Source organism: Coffea arabica, chromosome 8e, assembly GCF_036785885.1.
Source record: "Coffea arabica cultivar ET-39 chromosome 8e, Coffea Arabica ET-39 HiFi, whole genome shotgun sequence".
NCBI classification, from domain to species: Eukaryota; Viridiplantae; Streptophyta; class Magnoliopsida; order Gentianales; family Rubiaceae; genus Coffea; species Coffea arabica.
Window position 1 is genome coordinate 48,222,356 of NC_092324.1, and position 17,986 is coordinate 48,240,341.

Here is a 17,986-nt window from a genome sequence, read left to right on the forward strand (position 1 = left end):
CCTACATCAATATAAGATTCCGCATTTCCAACTTGTTTCAAGCAGACCAAATCCCTGCTGCCATTTTCCCCCATGCCGCTTTTGCTTTTACGCTTCTTGCCATCCTTGGCCTTCTCCAGGTGAAGTATCAGGGGAAGGACACAACGCCATTTGACTCGCACCCCATAACCATTTTTCTTGCCATTACTAGTTTGCTAATATACGGCTTTGCATATGGCATCCAACTTTGGCTTTCTTCTGCTCGCTACAATAGGATAGTGAGTGATGCAGTTCAATTCTGTATGTTTTGGGCTGCCTCTCTTTCGATAGCTGCCACTGCATCATTCTTGTTCCCTGACTCGGTCAGGCCTTTCCTGTTTCTGTTCTACTTCATCACTTCAGCAGGTGCACTGCTATATTGGGTTTATAAAAGATTTAACGGAGAACGTCGAAAGTCAGGCGATGGGTGGTGGGGGCGCAGCCAACAGTTCTTCATGACTGCCTGGCAGCGCTTGGCTCATCGCTTTACTGAACCTCGGCAAATGCTTCCCCTCTGATCACAGACTTTCTCCTCGCTTGGGATGTCAATTACTGCAACTAGCTACAGAGTTTATTAATTTGTATACCTTTATATTACGCAGATGCATGTTTGGGGGAGTTTATGAATTTGTACACTTTTAAGGAGGTTCGAATTCAAAACCACCCAATTACAAAAAATTTAAAAAAAAATTACACAGATGGTTTATGTTTCTCTTCGTTCTGAGGAGTATTTTGATATTTCTGCATGTAATAATTATGCATTGTTAGTCAAACTGTTTGAAGATAGAAAATTAGAGTTCAAGAGCGTAATTTGATATGTTAAACTAAGCACCATGAAGATGCAATCTAACTGGAAGTTCATAATCTAAGAGGAGAAGAGGATTGTTGACTCATGAAATCTGCCTTTTCTCCAAAAGAATTTTTTTTTTTTAAAAAAAAAAAACATAATAACAATTGGGAATTTGTGTACAACTGGAGATGACGGCATATAATCCACGCTACAAAGTTACAATAGATGGGAAGGTATCCAGTGTACACAACAGTGCACATATCATTTCCAATTGATTTCTACGTGCTTCCGTCCTGAATTGATTTCTAATTGGTTTTTTCTTTGCCCTTTTTTAAAAAAAAAAAAAAAAAATCAATTAAAGTACGTAGTTCAAATATACCACCGGTTAAAGATTCAATATTTAAAGGAAGGAAAAAATTCGAAAAATAGAAACTTAGTATATATAGTAATGGAGTATTTTGGTCTCTTAAGCAATAAGTTACGGAAAATAAAGGCTTAAAGATAAAAGCCTTGATATACACTATAGAGGAATAAGTTGTAATTAACCCTTGATTGATCCGAGCTTCCGTCCTGAATTTGTACCTAAGTCGGATGAAAGATAAGTGGACATGCCACCCACCATCCCAGCTTAACTTGGACACAAAATCAAAAGATACATAAATCCAAAAGATGAGGAATAAACTCAAGATGCCCGCAGTCATGTCAACCCGACAACCCCCAAGAATAACGAAATATTTCTCCCTGCCCTCACTTTTTGTTTCAAGTCAAGTCTTGAGCTCGGGTCCGGACCACGGGCAGCAACGGATTGTTTCTGGCAGTTATGTGCATTTTGCACAGCGCGTAATTTTATTTACACATAGTGTAACTTATTTTTAACAGCGTATAACTTTATAACAAAATTTTGTGGGTTTCACACATATTGTTAAAATCGAAATACAAGATGAAATTTGGACTGTATAAATTTTTTTGATCAAATCTTGACCGTAAACTGCTCAGGAACGAGACCGTTACTGCTCCATTTCCGCTCGAGTCCCTGTCCCTGTAGGGAAACCCACCAAGCCAATCAAAATCCAAATGTCTCATTCTGGAAAGTGATAGCTTAAAATGTGCGTGTCTTATATACAGGTGTAAGCAAGAGATGCACCACTAAGAGCAACTTGCATGCGAAGAGGACGACAAAGGTCGCATGCCAGCAAGTAAAATTACTCGGAAGTTGCATATGTATCCTGGTTTTGACAGCATACTTCTAACAGCGCAACTCCTAAACAGGGTTCCCATAGAAAGCTTGACATTTCACTATTCATGTCCAGGTGTCGAAACTTCAGCGCAACAGTCCAACGATGCTTTTGGGCATGGCAGAAAACTCCTTTCCAAAGATTATTCTCTATTTTTCTTGCCTTAAAATCCTCCAACATTTGTATTATTAGTTGCTCTGCATGCATGTTACCAAATGCACATTAAGATTGAGCGATAGTAGTAGTAACGTGCTAAAAAAACATTATTGAGATGGAGCAACAACAGCAATGATTACTTATTAGCTAGGAGATTTGTGTTACTGTTTTGTACCCTCCTAGGTCACATGACATACCAAAATTGGTAACTTCAACCTTTGGTGGGATTTTCCAGGTAGATACTTTTGCGCTTTTTCTGTCCATTTGTGTTGCATGCGATGTTTATAATTATCAAATAGTAGTGTTTATTTTACTTAATTAATAATTTACAGTAGAAAAGCGATTGATTCTGGATCAAAACTTGGTAAACCCGATCCGCAATGGCCCAAATTATGCTATACCAAAGATCCAATAAACTAAATTGTGCCACCGTTTAGTGAGATGGTATTATCCAAACTCTAGTAAAGTATTTGAGATAATTTTGTGAAAAAATATTGTAAAAATCAGATCCACCCAAATATGACGCCTTGATTCTCAATTCTCAAATTGGAGGTATATGTGTGATATATGTCGTTCTACTCTGTTATGCACTTCTGCCAATGATGATTTGTATTCATGTTGTGCTCAAAAAGACAGCCCTGAGTTTATGTGCAAGAAATGGATGTTACTTAGAGCCTAGAGGTCCAGTTCCAGCTAAACTTGAACCGGTTAGTCGGCATTCAAAATGCAAACGGGTCTATCGAAATAACCCAAACTGTTGAGCAGGGGTATTTATGGAAATTAGGACATAATTAATTATGGGCCACCTGAGATATTTACATCTGTCTCCTTCCCTGCTAAGCAAACTAATGTTGATCAAGGTGTTAACTTGTAAAGGATTCCCCAGCATCCCCACAAGCTTTAGCTTTTCTGAAGCCACGTTGAGCTACCAATTGCTTTGTGCCATGTCAGCAATAGACGACCTGCTAATGGCTTTTTAAAATTTTACCAATGAATTCGCTGCCAAAAACACCCTAAGACTTGAAGAAATGCACAAGGTGGCGTCTTAATGGCCATATTCCATTGGCCCAAATTCTCACCTCAATTGTATCAGTTGTTTTTTTTTTCCAATTTGATTTAAAATCGTGCAACCTTTTATATTTATAGACAGATATATGGATCTTTGGAAGTTAATGCTGGCTCTTTGGTACATATAAAAAATATTTTCAGATATTTCTTTTTACGAGTTAATGCATATTTCAAGGCATATCAGTTGAATCCTTGCAAAATTTTCCGAGATTTAAACTTAAGACAAACAGACTTGTTCCATATAACTCGGTATAAAGCCTAACTGTAATATAGGTTGGAAGAAATTTGCAGTAATTTCTCCTGGAGCATTAAACCATTTAGGTATCAATCAAAGCCCAAGCGGTGGATGTCCGACGGAATATCGGATTAATTTAAGACGCAATGCAACAGGGGACCATGGAGGCTGAGGGAAAAAGGGAATATTTGACCCACAAGAAGGGGGAAAAAAGGATGAGTTCATTGACGATCTATTCTACTTTCAAGAAAGAGGATATAACCTGATTAAAACTGTTCACGAGACTTCTGCACATTTTTGAGATTGTTCGTGTAAAAGAACGCAGGAAGATGCAGAATCCAGGCTAGCTTCTTGTCTGAGCAACCTATGCTTTCTTAGGGCCTCATGACATGGGGTGAAAAATTCATGCCTAAGAGCTTCTTCCGCACTAATCCTCAATCTTGGATTCACTGTTAAGCACTTATCCACGAGATCAAAAAAAGATCCTGGGATAACCTCAAGGAAATCCGGTCTTCTATTGTTGTGTTTACACCAATCTTGGAGTTTAATGGATGGCAAGGATTTTATGTCCAATAGACCCTGTTTTTGAAAAGGTAGGCATTGAATAGATAATAGAGACGAGAAAATCAGTAATGAACCAAAAAAGTTTAGTGAGTAATACCGCAGGAAATGAGGATTCCCGACCGTGTAGCTTGGCCACTTCCCACAGATCTTCACTGCCCCTCAACTTGGCAATCTCCTTGACATTCCTGTTTATGACAATGATAATGTAGCTAAAGTTACTTTTCATGAAACTAGGTGCACAGCCAATCAATACCCTTTCAAAGTATGAAGAAATCTTACTGGTCAGGATCGCCTGCAAAAGGTGTCCGTCCAGCCAACAGGTAGAGTAAGGTCACCCCAGCCGACCAAATATCAACCTTAGGGCCTTGATGTAGGGATCTGAACAATACCTGCAGAAGATTCATCATAAAGCACTCTCACAGGAAAACTTGACAGAGTTAAGACCAAAAGTACAAGAGTAATCAGGCAACAAGCAAAGTCTGAGGAAAAGTTTCTGTCACAGAAAAATCATGATAAACAAAGGGCTGGCTAAGAGGCAACACTTCCCCGCTTTAGGCAAAAAGTTATCCACTCCTGCAGCTAATAACAAAAGTTGCAACTTACCTCTGGAGCCCTGAAGCCCTTTGTGCCGACACAGGGACCTTCTCGTTTATTTTTTCCATCCCCTGAAACAAACAAATAATAAGACTACCAAAGAACCAATCATATGTTACCTCAAGTTAGTGAAGAACTTAGTGTGATAGAACACCTTTATTCTTCAATACTCCTGCACCGCCAACAACTCCTCCAGCTGAGTGCAGTGGCATTGGAGTTATGTAAAGAAATTTCCGATCCACTTTTGCAGGAGTTGCAGCAATCCTCTTTCTCTTGGAAACAGGAACATTTGCTGATCCACGGTTTGCACCCTGCAATGCTTCCTGCACCAGGTTGATCAGTTCCTTCCTACCTTGGCTTGGTAGAGGTTCTCTGAACTTCTCTGCGGATAAAGTTTTGGTGCTTGTTGCTTCCCTTGCCGAGGTTATCCCAGAGCCATCAGCACCCTGACTTTTGATTGCACTTCTACTGCCTACCTCAGCACAATGGTTAGAGTTTTGAATCTTCTTCCTCGTGTCCTTGGAGATTAGAAGGGGCTTTAATACTTTTCCTTGCTCCCGGTTAGCTAATTCCACAGCTTTTGGAGTCAGGATTTTCCTGCTCTTACTAGGTGGAATAGAAATGGCACGAGAAAGAGGAACGCTATTTAAGCTCACATCATGGCTCAGCTTAGTTTTGTCTATAAAAAAAAAAAAATTGCCTTTAATCATGTGTTATAAAAAAGAGCAGCTTACTAGCACAAAGATAAAGTGAAGCTAAGATAGAAAGGCAAACAAGCTTGTTGGAAGATTAAGAATGTGCACGATTCTTTTGTAATTTTTTATCGTCTTCAGTTTACTCCAAACAAGATGTCCTAATAAAGGAAAGACCCCCAGTATGTTCCTGAAAGCAATAAAATAAATGTGAAGACGAAAAAGTGAGAACAAACTCACCTGCAGTGCCATATTTTTGGTTCAAGTCCTGGTAAAGGGGAATACGCATAAAAAAGGGTGAGAAAGAAATTCAGGCTTAAAAGAGGGAGGAGGAGATTAACCAAAAGTATCATGAAAATTCAAGCAGCAACTACTGACCATGGCCAAATTAAAATCAATGAGATAGCCTTTACAAGCCTTGCGATTGAAAAGAAAGTTGCCAGGTTTAACATCCCTATGAACAATGCCCTGTACATGCAAAACAGATTATGAACCTGCCTTTGTTCTAAACAATTCAATGCAACTTGCGAGTATATGCATCTGAGTTACTATCACCTGCTTATGTAGACCAGCAAGGGCTCTGAACATACAATAACCATACCACTGAAGCTCACAAACATCTATGTCTCTCTTCAAGACCTTACAATTAAAAGAATGTAAATTAGGAAAAACGAACACAAACAAAAATAGTGTGAACATCACTAGTCAAAAAAAAAAAATTCAAAAGAAGGTACAAATCACCTCAGGCCGATCATGCTCAACGTGCTCCAAGACAAGGCAGTCAGAATCCCCATTTTTAAATGAGCCTTCATATTTAATTACAAAGTTCTTTCCCCTGAACCAAATGTTTGTTTAACAATTCAACATTGAGCTGCATAGGGATTTATTTAATACTGAAACTTTTATAAGAGCTCTCAGTATAATTACCCAAATCGCTCCAGCATCTTCAGCTCATTATGGACGTGATTTCGATTAGCATTAACATGTGGACCTGTTTTTACCAAAAAAAAAAAAAAAAAGACCAGTTTAAGCATGGTCGAGCATCTTCAAAGTAACTATATACGAGTGCCTCTAAAAGAATATAGTGACTATAAAGTCAAGACAGAGCATATTTTATGCACATAGGCACACATGGCATACAAAACAAATGCAATTGCCCAATTGAAATGCTTAATACATATTAAAAGTCTCATTGTTATTATACTTTCAGAAATGTTTCCATGCTGCAAACTTGTAACTTTGTTAAAAGATCTGAAACAGTATGCATCTCAGCAAATTAGTGGGTCAAAACTCTGTTTAAGCCAGTAGCAAAGAAGCACCGGGTACAACTTGTATGCCCTATGGCGGAACCAACAAACAGATTCTGCACCTACATTTGATAGCAAATGTGACTCCATCACTCTTCCTTCTTGCCCTGTAAACTGTGCCATAACCACCTGCAGGTATCGTTACATAGGGATCAAACAAATATGAGAAGTAATTTTTTTAAAAATTAGATAGGGAGAAATGTAACTGAATCCTTACAAACTGTCAAAACCAAATAAATACCTGAGCCCTCTTCTTCTTCCACGATAAAAGGTTCAAAGTTTGGTAGCACTCTTTGTTGTCCCTGCTCCTAATTAGAAAGCATGGAATATCTTTAAACTATGAGGATACTTCATTGACAAGTCAACGTAATAAGTGGTTACAAACAAATATTACCAACAAGCTCACATGAGATGGATTAACAGAAGGTTCCCTATTTTTATCTAAATTTTCCTTCTTTTCCTTCACATTCATATCTTGGTGACCATAATACTTCATGTGCTGCTTCATCGGGATTGGTTTCTTATCTGTTCTTGTTTGCAGCTTCTGTAAAGGAGAGCAAGCAGCATTAGCATTCTCTAAAGTCTTGTCTATGGAATGGAGCCTCTGACTCGGTGCTTGCTTTTGATCAGTCTTCGATTTATGGGAGATCTTGGCTAGTGGATTCTGACCAACAGAAAGACCACTTGCTGTCAATGTAGCCTGACTATTTGGAAGCTTTATTACCTTTTCTTTTTCTATAGATGGTATCATAGAACTGCAGTCCTCTGATATGTTTTTTAGAAGCTTATCCTCTTGTAACCCATCTATTTTATTCATAGCAATCAGACAATTTTCATCATTTGCTCTGTGTGGCTCTTCCTGATTGCTTTGCATGAATTTTATATCTTCATTCCCACTTTCACAAGGATCAACAACAGGCACCACTTCTTTTTGTGAATGTTGCGTCTCTTGATACAATTGTAACCTAGATGTTCCGGTGAATCTAATTTTTCTGAATGAACTTTCTTCATTTACATTGTCTTCCATGCTTCCAAAGGGACTTTGCAACATAGCAACATGATTCATCTCTGAAAAAGGAACAGCTTTCACCCTGTGCTCTGATATTGATGGCAGGAAATTTTGGCATCCACGAGAATCAAGAGAGTCAAATTGACATCCTGTTCTTGATGCGTAGTTGACTTCGTCCCTATTGACAAAAAAATCTGTTACCTTTTCATTACCATATCCAGTTTCCCCTATATTAAACTTTGGCAGTTCATCACTAGAATCGAGTAATAAGGATGTCCTCAACATTGCTTTCTCCAGTTCAAGAGCATCAAATGCCACTGCAGGTGGCTCAAAGGACTGCAAAGTTATGTCTCTGCTCATGTTACCATCAGAAAAATATGCCTACAAATTGTTGGACAACACAGGTACTATAAATCATTCTGCTAAACATCTAGACCAGAAAATGGAAAAGGAAATCAATTAAGATCGCATATATATCGACGAGCAATGGAAGTTCAAGATTCATGAAAACTTATTTAATCAGAATTCTAATGGATGCCAACTAAAATCCATGTTTGAGATGTAATAATGAATAAAGTGAAGATTTAAAAGTTACCAAATAAAAAATGGACAAGCAGTATAAGAGAATCACTAGCAAATATGCCTTAAGGAAGCAAGAAGCAACGAGCAAACACAGGCACCAGCTACCTATTAGTTTCCCTTCTTTAATCATTGCATGAGCAGCTAAATTCCAGAGAAATTTTGTGAAATTATCAATGGTACAATAATTTGGATAGATTTGTCAGTTAAGTTTAACTGTCAAATCTAGAGGATTTATACTGACTCAGAACCAGTCAAGGAACAGGGAACAAGTTAAGCTACTTAAAAAAAAAAAAAGGAGACAATCGAAAAGGCTCAAAATTACCTGAGTAGAAGCATTACTGACCACACTGGGCAATCTCAACACCACCTTATCATCTTCCTTTCCTGCAATTCAAAACAGAACTAGAAATTAAATCAGGTAAATTCAATTTGAATAGGTAACAAAATGTTTTAGTATCCTTTTTTTATTATTATTTTTACCGTCAAAATCATCGGAAACAGCTCTCCTTTTCCCCACCTGCAACTTCTCATTCCCCATCATAAATTTCTTCCTCTTCTTCACCATTTGTCCTCCCTCACTCCGTTGCCTCTCCCCATAACTACTTAACCGTAAACCTAACTGAAACCGCGGCAACAAATTCAAACATATATCCGAATTCGCGACAAATTGCGAGATTGCTAGGTATCCGACGGAAGAAAAGGTGACGAAGTAATTAGGAGTTAAAAAAAGAGGAGAAGTGGGGATAAAACAGAGAAATTCTATCAATTGTGGAGTAGTATAGAAAAGCGTGGTTATGCTTGCAAGTTCAGTTGGCCGCGCCGGCCGCCGGAGAGAGAGCAAGAGAGAAAAAATATGCCAGGCCTTTTCTGAGTCAGTGGTGGAGGCGAATGTACCGAGATGCAAACTCAGGTGCGAGTTTGTTAAATCGGTTTGGATTTCCATTATTAGTGAAGATTGAGTCTCAGATCTGATTTAGAAGTTAAGAGGTTTGTGTTTGAAAAAAATGAGAACTCTTGTGTGTGTGTGTGTGTGAGAGAGAGAGAGAGAGCTGTGAAGGAGAGGGGCGGGAAAAGGATTTTTTGAGAAAGTAGGGAATGCTGTTTTTCCCGCGTTATGGGGAAGGATAGAGATTTGTTCTACGTCGTCGTTTTGTTGTGGACCAAAGAGATGCAGTTTATGGTGATTAAAATTTGAAAGTCTTGTTTTAGGTGCAATGCAAATGACCTAAAAATTGTATCACGAATTTGTAATTTTAGTCTTAAAAGATATATTTGAAATGGATTTCTATGAAGTTGAATTAGAAATAACCCAAAATGCCATCAAAGCTGTCTAATTAAAACCAGTCAAAGAAAAAGATAAATTGATCATCGCCTGAGCGTTTTCTTTCCGCTACCTCTCAGTATCAAGCAATGATTCAACAATTTTTCTTTTTTTCTTTTTTCCTTGTCTCCTATTTTCAACATAAGTAGATAAAGAGTTGAAGGCCTCTGATGACCTGGATTGGTTTTCGTCGTCCTCTCACGTGCCGCGCACGTGGATCATCCCATCTTTTTCGCGTGATGCGCTTCGTGTGTCCATTTTCTTTCTCGGCTTAGGGTTAGCCGCATAAAACACAAGAATCTCTCGGCCGCTTCTTTCTTCCGCCGTCTCTTCTCCAGATCTTTCCACCGTCTTCGTTTCTCTCTCTCTGTTCCTTTAATCATCCTTTTTCATCCTTTTCTTCCACATTTTTTTCGTGCATTCTTGTTCTCGTCAGATCTTACCGTCTCTTCTTGTCAGATCTTGCATTTTTTTTTTGAAAATAGACAACGAGTACACTATCTGTTCTTGTCGGATCTTTTTTTGTTGTTACTTTTTTCCCTTTTCTGATTGCTACTACTATTTTGTTGTTTATGAGGATTATGTTATTCTTTTTAATTTTTAGATTTTTTTATTTCTGTAGCTTGGATGAGCCCGTGAGGTGGGGTTTCAAAGATTTCCACTTTATTGATGCAAGAATTGGATGTTGGGTACTAGCACTTGAAGATATATGCTTTAGATTGGTATTTCAATATTTCCTCCATTTCCCTCTTCTTCTTTTTTTTATTTTTTTTTAATAAGCTCCTCTTTTCTGCAGATCCTTTTACGTGCGAGGTCTGATAGGAGTTTCTTCCGTCAGGTAATTTTTTTGTTCTTGTTTTTCTTGCAAATTCTATTTGTCTCTGTCTTTCAGTTTTGCTATATTTGTCATTCTTTATTGACTTCCTTTTATTTTGTTTTCTTTTCTGGGTGCTGAGCTGTGTGTTAGGTTGAGCAATGTATAAATGAGGGAAAGCAAGAGCTTGTCATTTTCTCTGCTCACCTTCAATTGAGAAGATGTTGTGGGTAAGCTTTTCTGTGGCATCGGGAATAATTCTGTTTCATTTTTCTATTGCTGCATCACGAATCAAGAGCAGTTCAAGTTCCTATTCTGAGATTTTCTTGTGTTGTTTGGTTCTTAGTATTGTAAAAGGTCACTTTTCCATGTTTTAGTCCAAACACCATGATGACAGAATAGTATTCATATTATCATAACAATTGCATCAAGTACAAAACATTTTTTGAGCCAAAACTTCTCAATTGCACTGATTATACACCGAGTTTAGTTCCCTTTTACTCTTCTGTTTTGTGGCACTATTACCTATTGTCATGTTGTTGGTCGAAAGCACCTTAGATGTGTGTGTGTGTGTGTTAAACAAGCCTCAGTTTTTTGCACTTTTTTGGTCTTCCAATTAGTTAGTTCAGTCTTGATTAATTACAGCTCTTTTGGCCTTTCTTGCAGTAATGCCTACAGTTATAGAAATAATAGTAGATATACCTGAGGATTCACAAGTGACACTTACAGGTAAGTTCATGTTCTAGCCTTCTGCCAATTCTGTTAACACCACCAAAGTGCACCAATTGGAGGACATTTTACTGCAGGGAATATCGACGAACAAGATTTTGGATGCGAGAAAGCTTTTAGGGGTCCATGTTCAGACATGCCATCTAACCAATTACTCCATGTCTCACGTGGTCAGTTCCTTTACCTTCGTACTGCATTCTTCATTCTTCGTACTACATTTTCTTATTACGTATTACACTAAGAATTGATGGACTCTAAACATAAGATAAGACACAACCTTTCATCTATCATCTATCATCTTCCTGCCCCGAAATGAAAAAGGGTACGGTCAAATCTTAGATACCATGAAGTTAGGATTTGTGGTTAATACTATCTGGTCTACGTGTATGGTGATATGGTTGCCTGTCAATGTATTATGTGTAATTTTTATGGGCCTTAATGAAACTAAAGGCCTGAATAAACTTAACAAGTTGTCTGTAGGAGAATGACAAAATAAAATAAAAAAGTTTGGTTTCTATTGACAAACTTAACCACGGATCCTTTTTCGGTGCTTTATGCTAAAAAATATCTTTTGTATTGCTTTATGCCATGGTTTCTATTGTAATAAATAAGAGAGCTTGTTCCTAATTTTTCAGCCTTTGACAATGGATTTGTGGTTTACTGGTTAGTTGTTTTAATCAAGAAATGTTTGGATACTAAGTTTGTGGATATTCATGATTTTGGCATATGATTGGAGCAACTTCACTAACTTCATTAGTTAGATTAAAACCTGAAAAAGGGAGTTTAGACATCAAACTGCTATTTTGTTAAGAATTTCAGTATATTTGATAGCAATTCCATTGAGTGTTTAGCTTTAGCGAAAATCTGGCAGCTAAAGTTAAAAGGTAAAACTTAGTCACCATTAATTTTCTTGGTATTCTCCCATGGTGGACATATTTTCCCTCAAGATTTGTGAAATTTTCGAGCCTTCTGTACCAAAAATTGTATGTTGATTAATTGTCTTGACATTTTTCCAGGAATGAGTTATGTTCAGAGGGGATTTTTATTATGTGCTTAATCTTTTGAATTGTTGCTTTGATCTAGACTTGTTGGTTGTATTTTTTCCCCGGGGAGATTCTTTAATTGGGTGATTTAGCATTTTTTGCTTGGTTTCCTCATCTCTTCTCATTTCTGTGCATGTGAGGCTGTCTTTTTCTTTTTCTTTTTTTGTTATGTTTTGCTTTGGTGCTTAGTGGTTCTGAGGCTTGAAGAATCAGCCATTTGCAATTAATGAGTGGATTCCATAAGAAATTTTGTACTTGTGACTATTGTAATCGGTTAAATTTTGTCATTGCTTTGAGTTGCTTTTGGTGTTTGAGATTGTGATGTGTGAAGGAAATTTTGTGCTTGTTGTCTGTTGATTTTGTGTAAACCTCAAATTCTGTGTGTTTCTCTTCTTTTATTGAAGGAATAGAATTTGGATTACGAAAAAATGAAATGAGTTAATGGTTTTTATGGTTTGTATTGTGGGACTAATCCTTTTTAGGCAGACTAACAGTTATTTTCTTCTCTAAAAGAGATTTTTCCTGATTTAGGCTTTGTGAATGTTCTGGCTTTTTGCAGCTAAGCCGGGCGATTGATTAGCTTGGCTGCTTTTTATGTTTATGAAGTTAAACATGAGGTATATTAGGATTGTTTTTGTATTTTGTATTTTGTTTGATTATTTATACTTGTGTAGTTATGTTTATGTCTCTGTTTTTATCGCTGTAGAATGTTAGACTAAGTGATCTTGTGTTAGGCATTCATCTGGTTTGATTAGGGATTCGGCTCACTGTTAAATTGATTATTGTAAGACAGCTAAGGGTTTGGATTTTGACTGTGAATAAGTAGTGTGTGCAGACTAGCAATGTATTGTTTGTTCATACTTATGCAGTTTATGACTATGCTTTTGAGTTTTGCTGCAGAACGTTGAATTGAGTGATCGTGTCGCTGGGCGGCTAAGAGGAAAGAATCTGTTGTCCTGCCTGTGTGACACATTCATGTTTTCTGATTAGGAATGCAGCTCAATGTTAAATTGATTATTGTAATTTTTATTTTTTTTTAGCCTTTTTCTAGATAACAATTTTATTAGATGTTTTTAGTTAATGTCTAATATGTATTTATCATTGTTAAAGAACTTAACTGCGGAAACTTTTGTAGTAGCTAGGTTGCTAATTGATATGGCTCAATTGCCATTTCAGTTTGTACATGGCTTACGTTTTGTATATGTATATGGAACATGATGCTTTTCCGTTCTATGACAATTTGTTTTGTGGATGATTATTTGTAACTGCCAAATTCTTGGCTGTTTTTTGCAATAAATGAACTATAGCCATATAAATGAACTGTCCATAGTTGACTTTGGCTGGGGAGGTTGCATTACAGTTTTTCCTTTGTTACAAAAACTGCTTGGAAGTGTTGAGCCCTGTTTCTTTTGCCCTATTCTTCGGCAAATGAAGGGAAAAATGATAGTTTTAAGCATTATGTGTATTTGCAAGAGCATGCTGCGTCAGGTTTTAGAGAAGACATGAATAAAAGGGTAGATTCCTTTGAATGAAAGGGTTTCTTGTTATCTTTGTCTATGTTCCTGTTGAATTCAAGAGGTTTCAACTTTGTGAAATTGACAAGTCTTGTAATATGGGTCTCATGTTGCTCCACATAGCAGATTTTGTACTGTGTTTTTTTGTTCATTTACTTTTTTTATTCTGCACTTCATTAAACCAAGAAATGAAACAAGACAAAACAACTTGGTTTGCTTTTACTCCTTTTTCTCCATTCAAAGCACTAGAAGTTTAATGTTCAACAAGTTATTGCATTTGTTTAGCAATTCAGGCTTTGCTAATGGGTGTTTAGCCACAAAATTGATGTTAACCTACTTGCTGCACTCATCAAGCTTTAGTAGTGAATCTTTGAAAAGTTTCTTTGGTTACTTTGATGTCCTCTCTATCTTTTTAACTAATAATTAGTCATTGCAGTTCCTTTGGGATGAATATGATTTGCAAACACCAAAGGAGCCAAACTTTTTGTCTAAATATTCCTTGGTAATGTGTTTTTGGCTTCATCTGCATGGAAATACCAAAAAAATGCGTGGACAAGAATCAACAGAAAATAAGAGGAAAGTACATCATTGCACCGTCCAGTATGTTAATGGAAACTCTGGACTATCTACACTGAAATTACTACATAGTAATTCAAAATAATATACCAAGAAATGAAGAACTATTTTCAACTATAAATATATTTACTGGATTTGGTGGTCCTTCGTGGCATGAAAATTATTAAGGACACTTTCTGCATCAAAAGAAATTTTATCTGTGAAACGCACTTTATGTATGAAGGATCCCATTAAAATAAAGATAAGAATTACGCCATATGATTATATATGAATTATATCCCTCTTGCCATCTACAGATTTAGAGCACAGGCTCTAACTATCTAAACTTGTTAAATGCCTATACTAAAAATGTACTTTTTCTACATAAATTACAATTTTTATTGCTTCAAAATTGGGCAGGGCATTTTACATTTTCATCGCGCGAAGCGCGTTTATCCCTCCTAGTTAGTATTAAATTGGTGATGGCCCAGTTTGGGGAGTATTTGATGTTTGTCTTCCAGCATTTGAATCGACTTGCTTGGAGAATTTGTAGGAGACAACTATTCAGCCACAGCGGAGCCCAAGTAGTCCAAGAAAATTACTAGAGGACTCTAGGCTCTTCTTGGATTTAAGAGTTTTTTTTTTTTGAAAAATTGTTTTTGACTTTTAAATTTACAGTAATAAATTATAAAAATAATTTAAAAATACAATGCATTTCAAATAGACTCAAAAAATAAATAAATAAAAAATCCCTTCTTTCTTCTTCATCCATCGCGCACAACGACTGCCAACCACCATCACACACCACTACTCGCCGCCACCTCCCCTTCTTCATTCTTCCCTTCTTCTTCTTCCTTCCCCCTTCCTCTTTTCCTTACCTTTCTCCTCCCTTTCTTCCTCCTCCTCTCCCTTCCCCATCCTCTCTCGCAACCCCTTCCCCTTCCCTCCTTTTCTTTCTCTTTCCTCCCTTCCGCCACCCTCTCTCAAGTCTCTCCCTTCCTCCTCTTAATGAAGTCAAAAATTTTTATTTTTCCTCTACATTGCATACATGATTCCTCATAGCTCAACCTCAAATAAAGGTAATTTTAAATCGAGTTCTAGTACAAGTATTTTAGCTCAAGTAGTTGATTCAACTTAGGTGTGTAAATGAGTCTTAACAAGTGGAACACTCTAATATTCAAGTTTGTTGGATTCTTTTACTGAATTTAAATCATATTCGAATTTGACTTGTTTAGGCCCTGTTTGGATTGCCATTTTCTGTCAGAAAATTGCATCGTTTTCCGTGATCACATTTTCCTATTATATTTTTTCCTCACATATATCAAATTGCTACAGTATTTTTTCCATGAAAAATGACGGGAAATGCAATCCAAATGGGAGTTACCGAACCGAACTCAAACGAGTTTTTATTGAACTAACTCAAATTGAGTTCAAGCAGTTTGATTTTCACTCATAAATATTTTTATACTAATTGAGCTAAATTCGAGCTTGACTTGATTAATTGGCGAATTAAACTCAAATAAACTCTTACCAAATTAAATTTGATTCGAGTGTCAAATAGTTTGATTCGTCTTTTAACCCTAACTCAACTCGATTCCACCCCTTGTTCAAATGCTAAAAAAAAATAACTCCTCTGCATTTCCACTAATTTTCACGCTGTTCAGTTCCAAAACTGCATATGTCAACCTGCATGTCACCTATTCGATTTTTTTAGCAATAACTTGTACTACTTGGTTATTAAAAAGCAGGAATTACTTTTTCGAGCGCACCTTATTTGAAACTGGGTGTAGTGTAGTATTGTTATATTTAAACCTCAAATCCACCGGGCGAAGGTCTTCGCCTTGTTAAGAATCATTCACCTGTGCCGTCTTACATATGCGAACACCAGAACTCCAAGAGCTAAGAATCTTTTCATTATTTATTCGATCATTCGCTTTATCCACAGCCCTTTTTTTCTTTGGGATAATTTCAGAAACCTCCCCTGAGGTTTCTGACAATTTCACTGACCTCCCCTGAGGTTTCCACAATTACACTAACCTCCCTTGAGGTTTCTGATTTTGTAACAAAATCAGCCCATGACCACAAAAGTAAACATAAAAAAGTGTTTTCAGGAAAGAGAGGAAATTTTGTTCCCATAAATGCCCTTAAGGTAGGTGTACAAGTTATATTAGTGAATTAATGAAAACTAATAAAAATCAGAAATAAATAAGAAAAAGTGAGGGGATGGGTATGGGAATCATAAAATTTTACTTATGGATATAAACAATTGGGTAACGCAACCGACCCAATTAACCCATCTACCACCACTCAGGTCATTTCACAAATACATTCATCAGACAAAGCTTTCCTCTTGTCACAAAAATTCAAAGCAATGTGGTACATGTTCACAAGCAAGCAGGTTAAAATCCCGCCTGCATAATAACGTTGAAACCCGCAAGCGGGATTCTGTGTTTTTTCTATTTCAAGGTTAGCTCGCATGCGGGTTAATGTTATATTTGAGCGCGAGAAGAAAAAATTGGTAATTAGGCTCTTTGGGCATTATAAGTAAATATTTAAATTAATGGCAGTTTTATTACACCAATATTATTGTATTATCATTATTATGATTATTGTATTATTTCTTATGCAAATATAACATTTAATTATTTAAATTTAATTTTATTTTTACAATTTATAAAATTTTTATCACTTATATAATATTTTTAAAACCCTAATACATCTAAATTTGATTTTATTTTTCAAATTTATAAGATTTTTATTTAAAAAAATGGGATACGGATAAGATATCCGGTTGGTTCGATTTGCATAGGTGCATATGAGAATATCCGAATACTCTTTAAACCCGCATGCGGGTTTAAGGAGATTATGGCAACTCTCTGACACACTAGTTACCCGTCCAACTTGTGTGTATTAAAATATATTTAAATATTATATTTCATATTTTTGTTATTTAGAGTTTAACAAAACATTAATATTGGGTAGATTTGAGGGATATGCATAATTTTGCATATTTGTAGGAATATTAGAAAATGGAAAATTTGGGTAAATTCCCAAATTTTGGAGGTAAGGTGTAATCCAAGAACTAAAACAGTCATTTATAAAACATTAACAGTAATAAGGTGCAAACCAAAACTGCAATCCAAGAGTAATATCATTACAAATTTCATAACCATACATTAAATAAATAGAAATGCAATCCAATACTATCCAAAAACACCATCTGCCTTATCATATTTTAGTCCTATAATAACACAAAATGTCTTGGGTATAATAGTAATTTTGCATTATATGATGTCAGCAATTGGGTCCCAAGTTCTGCCAGGGGAGGTCAGTGTAATTGTGGAAACCTCAGGGGAGGTCAGTGAAATTGTCAGAAACCTCAGGGGAGGTTTCTGAAATTATCCCTTTTTCTTTTTTATGCATATCATTCCGACATGGTTACATGCATGACGCGATTGTCATTTTTCTCGTCCAATGTGATGTGACTAGCACCTTTTCTCTTCTGATTGCATGCCATTTTCCATGGCTCTCCGCTCTTTGTGATCCCCGTCTTTAAAGTTTTATCTCCCATCTGATATGCTCTCCACCAATCTCCCATCTGATTTGATCCCCACCAATTCTTTCTCTTCATATTTCATGCTTACCTGCTCCACCGCGATGTGTGACGTGACTTCTAATTGTTCGGATTTGGCTCCTCTCCAATGAATTATCTCTCCATTGTCCACAGTGTACGTTTCAATGAATGACATGCATCTTTATT

The 17,986-nt window shown here is 36.6% G+C and overlaps 1 protein-coding gene and 1 long non-coding RNA gene across 11 annotated transcripts; one reads left to right on the forward strand and one right to left on the reverse strand.

The window, feature by feature from the left end:
* Nucleotides 1-3,671: 3,671 nt before the first annotated feature.
* LOC140012517 (uncharacterized) lies at nucleotides 3,672-9,275 on the reverse strand. Of its 3 annotated transcripts, none has more exons than XM_072060632.1 (15): nucleotides 8,731-9,275; nucleotides 8,573-8,634; nucleotides 7,066-8,049; nucleotides 6,901-6,961; nucleotides 6,726-6,788; nucleotides 6,280-6,343; nucleotides 6,094-6,187; nucleotides 5,908-5,991; nucleotides 5,731-5,820; nucleotides 5,593-5,620; nucleotides 4,815-5,339; nucleotides 4,670-4,731; nucleotides 4,346-4,455; nucleotides 4,164-4,251; nucleotides 3,672-4,081 (listed from the first exon to the last, which is right to left on the reverse strand). In XM_072060632.1, the coding sequence occupies exons 1-15, from the start codon at nucleotides 9,191-9,193 to the stop codon at nucleotides 3,779-3,781; spliced, it is 3,081 nt and encodes a 1,026-aa protein (XP_071916733.1). In that variant the 5' UTR covers nucleotides 9,194-9,275; the 3' UTR covers nucleotides 3,672-3,778. The 3 variants fall into 3 exon arrangements, with proteins under 3 accessions (XP_071916733.1, XP_071916732.1, XP_071916731.1); XM_072060631.1 differs by having other exon boundaries at nucleotides 6,901-6,967; XM_072060630.1 differs by having other exon boundaries at nucleotides 6,901-6,967; nucleotides 7,054-8,049.
* Nucleotides 9,276-9,753: 478 nt separating this feature from the next.
* On the forward strand, nucleotides 9,754-13,409 carry LOC140012532 (uncharacterized). Of its 8 annotated transcripts, none has more exons than XR_011819707.1 (7): nucleotides 9,754-10,063; nucleotides 10,194-10,293; nucleotides 10,368-10,409; nucleotides 10,528-10,615; nucleotides 11,052-11,114; nucleotides 11,192-11,284; nucleotides 13,058-13,409. It is a non-coding gene; the product is annotated as an uncharacterized lncRNA (long non-coding RNA). The 8 variants fall into 8 exon arrangements; XR_011819705.1 differs by having other exon boundaries at nucleotides 10,539-10,615; XR_011819711.1 differs by having other exon boundaries at nucleotides 10,194-10,260.
* Nucleotides 13,410-17,986: the final 4,577 nt, after the last annotated feature.